Here is an 11,518-nt window from a genome sequence, read left to right on the forward strand (position 1 = left end):
CTATGAATTTGTTTGCTGTGATGTTTATTACTTGTAACACTTGACCTGGGAACACCCCATCTGAAACATGGTTTATATCTAGCATTGGAACTTTGAGTAGAAATACGCGTACTTGTAATTGTAATGGCATCAACACCTCATACATTTCTCAGTGTGGTGCCCCATAAAAGAAATTGGCCTGTATACAGAACTACAAATAAATATCCTGAGTCTTACTAACACCTATAATTGTAAAATGGCAAAATATACAGTCCATTTGGGGCTGGCTTGGAGGTGTTCAGCTGGAAAATTTTATTCCTATCTAACACAGGAATACCATGCTGGATTGAAATGCAGTATTGGAATTCCTTCCCTGTGTCATATCAGAGTGTTCAATTTAACAACCTCTGAGAGATTGATGTGCTGCAGCACACCCGATTATTAAGGGGTACATGGGATACTCAGCCTCATCAACAGGGAGTGCTGCGTCACCATCCACAATGCTACAATTTCAAAGAGGCCCAAGCAAAGATGAAGGCCAGACAGCTGAACTATTCTTATCAATGCAACCAAAGGACTGATGCAATGAATTGTACCTTGGACTGCAGATTTCTTCTCTTTTAAAATTTTTGGGGCTCATAGGGTGGAGAAAGGGGTTATCACAAATTGGGAGCACAACATTGGTTGGATTTCTGTTTTAAATGATGGGCATGGCCCTTATTTGCTGTATGATTGGCTGCTTACTGTCTTCTGCTTCCTCCCAGTTCTCTCCCTCTCTCTGCTACATAAAGATCACTGCAGCTGAAGATGAGCCCTATGCCCAATCAACAGTAAGGAATGTTTGAGCTACGGATTGGAGTGGAGGACCAGGCATATGCATGTTTTGTCTCAAACATTCTGACTGTCGCTACAGGAAACTTGTGATTGGAAGAGAGGGTCCTGCAGAGGTGAGACAACTTCCCCATCTCTGTTGAGCCAGCTTCCTGCTCCACCTTGAGAGTCATGCTCAGTCCCCCCTGACTCATGTCTTGGAGGGCTCAGAGGGCTGGCTGTTCATGCACAAACCAAAACAGCGTGAAAAATCTAGTTTACATGAGAGGCCGCAACAGGTTAACTATGAAAGGAAGTGGATCAGTCCCCTCTCTTCTCTTTTCCCTCTCTTTTTCTTTGTCTCACCACCTCAACTCTGGACCATCCATGCGGTGGGATAAATGTGGGATCTAAGGACTGGTAACCTTTGTTCTCTCCCTCTCTTCTGCCTTTATTTGTCTCCCCCCTTGCTTTGTCTGGGTAAAGAGCAATTATCATATTCTACCCCATACTCCATACAGAAATTTGCTGTGGGAGTGGGGAGCTTGTGGAAGTGTGTAGTGGCTTGGTGGCCAGCAACTTTGAGAAGTAGTGTTGCTTATTCAGAGCTTATTGAAGTGTCTAAGGAGTCTTTCTGCTGTGCCTTTTGCAATCGGATATGTCTGTCACGGATTGGCCTCATAAGTCACCAGCGCGCCTGTAGCAAATGTGGATAGAGCCTTCCCAAATCTTCGTTCGCGAAGCCCAGCCATGAAGATGAAGATGAAGATGAAGTGTACTGCAAAAATTCAGGGCTTGTTAGCTCACACTTGTTGAAGTGTTTGTAAAATTTAAGGGCTTGTTGGCCAACATCTTTTGAGTCTAAACAGTGGTTCGTTGCCAGAGTGAAAATGACTGTACACAGAAGTTCCCTGACACCTGTCTGGGGTCTTCGTTCAGCATGACAAGAATTTACAATGAACATTGTGCTCCTGACTAGTGGATTGTGACACCTGCCTCCCCAGGACCCCCCAGTATCCCCCAAGGACTCCCAAACTCCCCTGGGACCCCACAAATCCTCTCAGAACCCCTCCAAATCCACTCTGGGATCCCCCAACCCCCCCTTGGGACCCCTAAAATCTACCCTGGGATCCCCCAAATCCCCCCCGGACCCTCCCAAACACCCCCTGGAACTCCTCCAAATCCAACTCAGGACTCCCAGTGTTCCCCAGACCCCCCAGGGATGCACACCAACAGCCCCTGTGGGACTCTCTCAAATCCACCCCAGGATCCCCAACACCCCTCCAGGACCCTCCACACCCCCCTGGTACCCCCTTGGTCTCCCAAATCCAACCAGGCCCCAATCAACCCTGGAAACCCCCACTCCCCGCAGGACCACCTGTCAAACATCCCCTGGGACACTGCAGCCCCTCAGACTACCCAAATCCACTCTGCACCCCTCATATCCCAACCCCTGGGATCCTCCCAACCTCCCCCAGATCCCCCAGATCTACTCTGGGACCCTCCAGCCCTCCCCACCCCAAAACACCACCTGGGACCCTCCAAATCCACCTCAAGACATCCTTACCCCCAAATCCACCACAAGACCTCCCATAATGCCCCCTACCCACTCAGACATCTCTGGCACCCCTCAAATCTGATCTAGGACTCTCTCACCCCCGCCAAACACCTGCTGGGGCTCTCCAACCCCCTCCAGACCCCCTAAATCCACCCTAGAACGCCTCAAAGTCCCTGGGAACCCCTGTGGGACCCTCCATCCCTCTTCAGATTCCTCTAAATCCACCCCGAGATCCCCCAAACACCCTCCAGTACCCTCCTGGGATTCCACACTTGCCCTCCAGATCCCCTAAATCCAGCCTGGGACCCCCAAACAGCTGCTGGGAAGCCCCTGGGACATCCCAAATCCACCCTGGGACCCCTCAAACACTCCATGGAAACCCTGGGGACCACCCCCCTCCCCAGAGGTCTCCCCCTTCATGCTGTTCCAGCTACCACATGTCCTTGTTGTCCCCTCACTCCCTCCCTATGACGTGGTGGCCTTGTCCTCCCCCGATGTCCTTGTGTATCGCTCGATGGCCCTGTGTCCCTCCTGATGTCCTTGTGTCCCCCCGCCTCAGATGGGTGTTTGGCAGGGAGCTGTGGATGCTGGGGGGGCTGTGTCCCAGAGGGGCTGTGGGGGATTCTGTGGGTACTGTGGGGGAATCCAGGGGGCTTAGGGGGTGGGAAAGGTCCCAGGGGTGCTGAGGGGGATCTCATAAATGCTGGGGAGGGGTCCTATGGGTGCTGGGGGTGTCTCTGTGGGGCTGGGGACATTTAGGAGGGTCTCTATGGTTGCTAAGGGTGGGGCTATTGGGGCTGAGGGGGGGCCATGGGGACTGAGAATTTTGGGGGTCTTCTGGGACCTGAAGGGGGGAGTCTAGGAGGATGTACATGGATGGGGCGGTGTTCCGGGGGGCTAGGGCAGTACTATGGGTGCTGGGAGAGGGGGTTCCCATGGGTGTTGGGGGAGTCTCTGAGAGACCTGAGGATACTGAGGGGTCACTTTTCCCCAGGGGGGGCTGTCAAGGTGTGGGAAGAGCATTGCTGGGTGTTGGAGCCCCCTCTCCACTTTTAGGGGAGCAGGGTGTTGAGTTCACTGTGTTTGGGTTTGGAGGGACACTGTCCCCTGGAGGTGTATTTTGCAGGGTTGCTGCCCCTGGAGGAGGCTGTGGGGTGGTTGGGGGTGCTGAGGGGTTTTGGGGTGCGGGTGACAGTGTGCTGCTGGAGGACATGTACCTGTGCTTGCCGCACACCTGTTGCATCACCTTGTTCCTCAAGGACCTGCTGCTGGCCTGGCACCTGTGGGGCATCTGGGGGGTGATGTCTGAGTGGGACAGCCCTGGGATCCCCATACCTGGATCCAGCCCCCAGGACCATTCCATCAAGACCCCCACCCTGAGGCCCCCATCCTGACACCTTCACACTCCTAATCTTATGGGGGACCCCTACGAGACCTCCACACTGAGATGCGTTCCCCCCATCCCCTCACCCTCTTCCCCAATACCCCCCCACGAGGTCTTCCCCAAAGGGACCTCTATCCAGGGTGGGGGGTTCCCTTCCTGACCCCGGCACCCCTCAGTTTGTTAGAGACCCCCATCCGTGACACCCCAGTACCCCTTCATGGGGACACCACCCCCAAGGGGATCCTCCTAGGACCCTCACTCTGTTGGGGGACCGTCTCCAGCGCTACCACACCCCAATACACGTCTGTGACCCTCAAGCGTTGCTGCCGGAGTGGGGGGGAACTGGGGGCAGGCACCCCCAGGGGACGCTGTTCAGGGCATAGGGATCCCCTACCTCATGGCTGAGCTGCCGGTGCGGGGCGGAGCTTAACGAGCGAGGGGACTTCGGAGGTCCCCTACGGAGGGCGGAGCCTCGGGGGGGGCCCTTTATGGGGCGGGGCTTTGGGCCCACCTTTATAGTGGCGGTGGCCGCCTGCGAGGTTTCCGTTGCCCCCCGGTAAGGAGCCTGCCCGGGCGCCCCGCAAGGGCGATGGCGGCCGCGGCGCTGCTGCTGCTCCTGCTGCTCCTGCTGCCGCCGCTGGCGGCGCTGCTGAGGCGAGGCGCGGGGCGCTGGGGGGCGCTGCACCTGCTGCACCCGCAGGGGGCGCTGCACCTAAGCCGCCTGGCGCGGCGGCGCGGGCCGCTGCTGCGCATGCGCTTGGGGGGGCGCGGTGAGTGGAGAGGGGACAACCCCAACACGCCTCCCCCGCCCCGACCTCTCCCAGACCTGCCCTGGGACTCCCCCGCGCGCCCCCTTCCACATCCTACCTTCTTCTTTCCTCCGCCCTCGGGGACTCCCCAAACCTGCCCCTGCCTCTGTCTTGGGGACCACTCCGAACCCCAAACCCTGTCTTGGACCCCCTAACCCCCAAATCTCCCCCTCACCTTCCCTAGGGGACGCCCCAACACCCCAAACCTGCCTCTCCCCCCTCTTTGGGGACCCCCCGACACCCTAGATTCCCTCCCAATCGGAATGGGAACCGGCTCTGGCACCCCAATGCACCCCCAAACCAGCCCCTCCACCCCGCCGCGAGGGTCCCCCCAACCTCTAAAACCTGCCCTGGGACCCCAGTCCCCCCTCAAACCTGCTCCTTCCTAATGCCCTTGGGGATCCCCCAATCCCCAACCCTTCCCTGGGACTGCCCCCCCCCCCAAATCCCACCCCAGGGCTTCCCTCCCTGGTTTGGGATCCCCCTCCAGTTTTGAGGTTCCCCCCAGCCCCTCCTCTTCCCCCCAGACGTACTGGTGCTGAGTTCGGCGGGGATCATACGGGAGGCACTGGTCCGGCACTGTGGGGACTGGCTGGGGCGCCCCCCCAGTTACCTGGGTATGGGGGGCGGGGAGAGCTGGGTGTGCTATGGGGGGTTTGGAGGGGTTCCTAGGGGCGTTGGGGAGTTTCTATGGGAACTGAAGAGTATCGCTATGGGGTTTGGGGGGCTCCTATGGGGTGGAGGGGCCCTATAAGGTTTTGGGGGGTTCCTGTGGCATTGGAGGGGTCACTATGGGATTTAGGAGGGTCCCTATGAGGTTGGGGATGTAAGTGCTGTCAGTTCTGGGGGTCCTGGGATACCCCTGATCCAAGCGGAGTGCCTCCAGTGGAGGACTGGAGGGGTCTCTGGGGGTCCCTGCCCCTCCCAGACACCCCCTTCTTTCCTCCTAGGGTCGCTGGTGGGAATGAGGGGGACCTATGGGTGGGGCTATGGGCTTGAAGGAGGTTCTGTGGGATAGGGTGGCCCTGCAGGGTACCCTTGGTTCAATGGAGGGGGGTGCCTTTGGGGGCTGGGGGGTCTGTGGGGGTCCCTGACCCCTCTGCCTACCCCAGGGTCACTGGTGTCGCATGGAGGCCAGGACCTGGCGTTGGGGGGCCCATGCCCTGGCTGGCGGCAGCAGCGGGGAGCAGCCCGGGGGGCACTGGCACGGGCTGGGACACAGCTCGGGCCCCTCCTTTGGCTGCAGGGCCAGGAGTTGTGTGAGGTGGGACCCCAAAACTGACACCCCTAAAACTGACCCTGCCCCAAAAGTAACCCCTCTGAATCTGAGCCCCCCGAAAAGCTGAGCTTCCCCGAAAGTTATACTCCCATGCATCCAAAACCAGATCCCCATGCAAAACTGACCAGCAAAACCCCACCCAAAACTGATACCTTAAAGCCCACTCACTGCACCCAAACCCCACCCGTGCATGGTAACCATGCCCCTGCACCTGAAAACTGACCCCCAAACTCGGCTGCCTGCACCCAACCTCCATGCTCTGCACCCCAATTCCCCCGAGAGCCCCCCACTCCTCCCCTGGGACCCCCCAAGCCACCCTTAGAGCCCACCAATACCCTCCTGGGACACCTCAAATCCCTGTTATAGCTCCCCAGTAACCCTCCTGGAGCACCCACAATTCCCCCAAGGACCTCCCCTGACCCCCGCTTTCCCTCAGGAGCTGCGTTCCCATGGGGGAGCCCCCCTGGACCCTTCTGAGGTGTTCACGTTCCACACTTGCAGCACCATCGCACGCCTCCTCTTCGGGGACCTGGTGGGGACTGTGGGTCTCTGGGATGGGGGCAGGGTTTGGGGGGGACCCGGGTTTTCACGGGGGCCCAGGGGTTTGGAGGGACCCCTGGAGTACCCAGGTGTTTGAGGGGCCCAGAGGTTCAGGGGGGCCAAGGGGTTTGGGGAGGTCCAGAAGTTTGTGAAGGGGACACCCAGGTGTTTGGGGGGGGGGCTGGCAGGAGTTTGGGGGCACCAGAAGTTTGAGGGGACCCAAGTGTCTGGAGCTATGTTTGGGGTGTTCTGGGGGGATCCAGGGTGAAGCTAGGGGTAGTGAGGAGTACCCAGGTGTGTCCTCTCCCAGGTGCCCCCCCCAGGGGAACTCCGGGCCTTCTCCTGCTGTCTGGGGGAGCTGCTGCAGGTTTGGGGGCGCAGCACTGTGCGGGCTCTTGATCTGCTGCCCCCACTGCGGGTGAGCTGGAGGGGGGAGGGGGCTATGGGGCACTATGGGGACACTATGAGCATCTTTGGGGCCTAGGGGAGGCTACAGAGCCCTATGGGAGCAGTGCGGGGACTATGGGGCTCTATGGGGGCCCCTGGGGGGCCATAGGGTCCTGGGGAAGGGGGGGGGGTGTCTATAGGGCCGAGGGTGGGCTATGGGGCTGGGAGGTGTCACAGGTTCTATATGGGGCTGGGGGAGGGTATGTGGGGCTGGCAGGGGGCATACAGGATCCATATGGGGCTTGGGTGGTCTTTATGGGGCTGGGGAGAGGCTGTATGGCCCTGGGAGGGGTATAATAGGGTCTCTGTGGGGCTGAGGGGGATGTGGATCTGGGTGAAGGAACGTGGGGCTGGGAGGGGTGTTATAGTGTCTATATGGAGCTGGGGAGGGTGTTACAGGGTCTATATGGTGTTGGGGAGCACTGCGAGGCTGGGAGGGGCAGTTATGGGGTCTCTATAGGACTGGGGTGGTCTATATGGAGGATGTGTGTGAGGTCTCTGTGGAGCTGGGGGTGCCTATAGGAACTCAGGTGAGTTTATATAGTTGGAGGGGCACCTATAGGGTCTGTATGGCCCAGGGGACCACGCATAGGGTTTTTCTGGGGCTGAGGGGAGTTATGGGGCATCTCTGGGGGAGGGAGTGTCTCTCGGAGGTCAGGGGGTCTTTATGGGGTCCCTTTGCCCAGGCCCTACCCAACCCGGGGCTGCGGGAGCTGCTGCGGCTTGTCCAACACCGTGACGCCTTTGTGGAGGCCCAGATCCGGCGGCACCAGGTGGGGGGCAACCAGGGATCAGGAGGGGTTTCGTGAGAATAAGGTGTTGGGGGGGGAATGAGGGGTTGTGGAGCAGAAACCAGGGGTTTGGGGATCCCAGGGGTTTTGGGGATACCTGTGGGTCTGGGGGTTCCCAGGGTTTTGGGAGGACCTGCATTTTTGGGGTGACCCAAGGGATTAGGGGGACCTAGGGGGTCTTGGAGGAACACCAGGGGTTCGGGGGGAGCCAGAGGTTTGGGGGGACCCAGAGCTTTGGGAGGGACCCCCATGTTTGGGGGCAACAAGGGGTCAGGGGAACACTCACAACACGTGTCCCCCCTTCCCCAGGAGTGTCCCTCCCCCCCCTCAGACACAGTTTTGGGGGCACTGCTGGGGCGTGATCCCGGAGTGCAGGGGGCTCCCCTGAGCCCCCTCCGGCTGCACATGGCGCTGGTCGACCTGTTCATCGGGGGCACCGAGACGACAGCGGCTGCACTGGGCTGGGCTGTGGCCTTCCTGCTGCACCGCCCTGAGGTGACACACATGTGACACATGTCACAGCCATGTGACACATGTCACAACCATGTCCAAGCCCCAATGCATGTCCATGGGTGGGTCTCATGTCTCCACATGTGTCCCATGTGTACCTTGTGGCCACCACTGTCCCCTAGGCCTGAGATGCCACACACGTATCACAGCCGTGTCACAGCTGTGTCTGTGTCCCTATGTGGTTCCTTGGTTTGGGGTTTCCATGGAGGGGTGGCTTAGGATCTGGGGAGGGAGAGTCCCAAGGGGCAGGTCTGGGGGTTCAGGGGTCTCTGATGTTTGGTGGGGGCATCTCCAAGGCAGAGGGAGAGGCAGGTTTGGAGGTGGGGTCTGGAGGTTCCAGGGCAGGTTTGGGGGCTTGGGCAGGGCCTGGGGGCTCGTGGGGTCCCCAAGACTGGGAGAGGGGCAGGTTTGGGAATATTTTGGGGTCACAGGAGCAGGTCTGGGGGGTCTGGGGGTTCATGGGGGTCCCCGAAGCAGGGGGAGGCTTTGGAGGACTTGGAGTCCCAGGGACAGGTTTGAGAGGGTCTGGGGTTCAGGAGGGTCCCTCTGTCACCCCATTGCCACTGTGTGCCCCCTGGGTGCCCCCACCCTCAACACCCTGTGACAGACATGACACACCTGTGCACACCTGTGTCTCACCTGTGCAGCTGCAGGCGCGGCTGCGGGCGGAGCTCAGGGGGCTACAGGGTCCCCCCGGGCCAGGGGACACGGGACGCCTGCCCCTCCTTCAGGCCACCGTTAGTGAGACCCTGCGGCTGCGGCCTCCCGCACCCCTGGGGCTGCCTCACTGTGCCCTGCGCCACACCAGGTACAGACCAGTACAGGATGAGAATGGCCAGTGTAAGGAGGGGGGCTGGGAGGAACCACTACAGACAAGTAGGGACCACTTGACATCATCAATAGGGTCCAGGAGAACCCAGTAGGGCCCAGTAGACCCCAGTAAGTCCCAGTAGGACCCACTAAACCACAGCAGAGCTCAGTAAGACCCATTAGGTCCCAGTATGGCCCCAGTAGACCCAAACAGATCCATCAGGTCCCTGTTACTCTCAGCAGGGCCCACAAAGGCCCAGTAGACCCCAGCAGGGCCCCAGTAAACCCCAGTAGATGCCAATAGACCAGTATGGCTCAGTAAGTCCTTTTAGGGCCCAGTAGGTCCCAGTAAGTCCCAGTAGGGCCCAGGAGAATCCAGTCAGGACCAGGGGGAACTGGAAGGAATCACTACATACCAATAGGGACTACTCAGCGTCACCAGTAGAGTCCAGGAGAACCCAGTAAATCCCAGTAGAACCTAGCAAATCCCAGTAGATCCCAGTACCGCCCAGTAGACCCCAATAAATTCTAGTAAGACCCATCAGGTCTCAGTGTGGCCCCAGTAGACCTCCAGTAGGCCCCAGTATGACCCCAGTACGTCCCAGTAGGCCCCAACTGGTCCCAGCAGACTGCAGTAGACCCTAAGAGACACCCAGTAGATCCCAGTAGTCCCCATCAGAGCCCAGAAGATTCCAGCAGAAGGTTCCAGTAAGGCCCCAGTAAGTCTGAGTGTGGCCCCATTAGACCTCAATAAGCATCCAGTAACCCCCAAAGAGTACCAGTAGACCCCAGAGAACCCCAGTATGGCCCCAGCAGGTCTCTGTATGACCCCAGTAGACCCCAATAGACACTCAATAGCTCCCAGTAGCCCCTAGCAGATTCCAGTATGGACCCTGTAGACATCCAGTAGATCCCAGAAGACCCCAGAGAGCCCCAGTATAGCCCCAGCATAGCCCCAGCAGGTCCCTGTGTGGCCTCAGTAGGTTCCACTATGGCACCAGCAGGTCCCAGTATGGCCCCAGTAGCTCTCAGTAGCCCTCAGCAAAGCCCACAGCAGATCTCAGTCCATCTCAGTGACCCTCTGTTCCCCCCAGCCTCGGAGGGCTCCCCATAGTGGCTGGCACCATCCTGGTCCCCAACCTGCTGGCAGCCCAGCAGGACCCTGTCATCTGGCAGCAGCCCGAGGCCTTCCTGCCTGGTATGTGGGTACCCCTGCACCCCCGGGGCCCTTCCAAAACCCTGGGGTTCTCCCCCTGAACCCCTGTCCCCTCCCAGTCCCCTTATCCCCTGGGTCCAGTCCAAAAACCTAGGGCCTCCTGCAAACATGTGGGTCCTCCATCCCCCTGGGTTCTCCCCATACATCTGGGTACTCTCCAAAACCTGTGGGTCCTCCTGGTTCCCCCCGAGCCCCCGGGACTTCCCTCAGGTGTCTGACTCCTCCCCAAACATGTGGGTTTCCCCTGACCCCCTTGGGTCATCCTCCAAACCCCTGTGCCCTTGTCCTGAACCCTGGGGTTCCTTCCAGATCTGTGGGTCCACCCCAAACTCCTGAATCCTCCCATCCTCCCGGACTCCCCCCCAAACCTGTGTGTCTCCCTCATCCCCATGGAGGCCCCCCAAACCTGTCCTCTGCTCCCCCCCCCCAGAGCGGTTCCTGTCCCCGGGCGCTCCGTGGCGGTCGCTGCTGCCGTTTGGCTGCGGGGCACGATCGTGCCCGGGAGAGGCGCTGGCGCGGGCCGAGCTCTTCGTGTTCCTGGGGCTGATCCTGCGAGAGTTCCGGCTGGAGCCGGGCCCGGAGGGACTGCCGGGACTTGGGGTGTCACCAGGAACCGTGCTGCGCTGCCCCCCATTTCATCTGCGCATGGTGCCTTGCCAGCCCCCGGGCTCACCATAACCCTGGCCTGGCCCCTGCGTGACTTCCTGAACACTCTGTGACTCACCCAACCCTTTCTGACCCTTTCGGAACATACCTGACCCGTATGTGACACCGCCTGAACTGGCTGACCTCGGCCCCTTGACTGACCCCACCTGACCCCGGCCTGACCCTGATCCCTCCTTGGCCTGGCTGTGAGCCTGGTCTGACCCCTGCCAGCCCTTGGCCTCACCTTGACACCAACCATGACCCCGGCTGTGACTCTACCCAACCCCTTCTGACCCAGTCTGAACCCTGCGTGACCCCATCCCTACCCACTTGACGGTTACTAATTACACCTGACTCCACCTGATCCCCCCGTCCCCTCCTGACCCCTGGGTCCCCCCTATTCAACACCCCAGACGCTTGGGTCCCCCTCACCCGATGCCAGGGTCACTGCAGTGGGAGGGGGTCACTGGCAGCATTTACCTCCTTCCAATAAAAGTTATACTTTTGACCCCACCTCGCAAGTCCCGGCTCTTCCTGGGACCCCGCCCACAAAACCTCCGGAACTCCGGGAAGCTACAGCCCCGCCCCGACTCTGACTGGCAACACTCGGCACTTGCCACAGCCGCGACCCTCGGGACAGCATTGGGGGATCCTGGCCTGGGCGATCTCCACTTCCCCCCTCCACAAAGCCCTTTCCGGGGGGCGGCTGGGCTCAAGGTTGGGGTCGCAGCCCCGCGAGG

The 11,518-nt window shown here is 59.8% G+C and overlaps 1 protein-coding gene across 4 annotated transcripts; it reads left to right on the forward strand.

The window, feature by feature from the left end:
• Positions 1-4,295: 4,295 nt before the first annotated feature.
• On the forward strand, positions 4,296-11,291 carry LOC135403795 (steroid 21-hydroxylase). Of its 4 annotated transcripts, XM_064638123.1 has the most exons (10): positions 4,296-4,501; positions 5,068-5,157; positions 5,653-5,804; positions 6,256-6,351; positions 6,670-6,777; positions 7,493-7,579; positions 7,907-8,092; positions 8,755-8,915; positions 10,012-10,115; positions 10,564-11,291. In XM_064638123.1, the coding sequence occupies exons 1-10, from the start codon at positions 4,321-4,323 to the stop codon at positions 10,809-10,811; spliced, it is 1,413 nt and encodes a 470-aa protein (XP_064494193.1). In that variant the 5' UTR covers positions 4,296-4,320; the 3' UTR covers positions 10,812-11,291. The 4 variants fall into 4 exon arrangements, with proteins under 4 accessions (XP_064494193.1, XP_064494194.1, XP_064494196.1 ...); XM_064638124.1 differs by lacking the exon at positions 10,012-10,115; XM_064638126.1 differs by lacking the exon at positions 7,907-8,092.
• Positions 11,292-11,518: the final 227 nt, after the last annotated feature.

This window comes from Pseudopipra pipra, chromosome 28 (genome assembly GCF_036250125.1).
Source record: "Pseudopipra pipra isolate bDixPip1 chromosome 28, bDixPip1.hap1, whole genome shotgun sequence".
NCBI classification, from domain to species: Eukaryota; Metazoa; Chordata; class Aves; order Passeriformes; family Pipridae; genus Pseudopipra; species Pseudopipra pipra.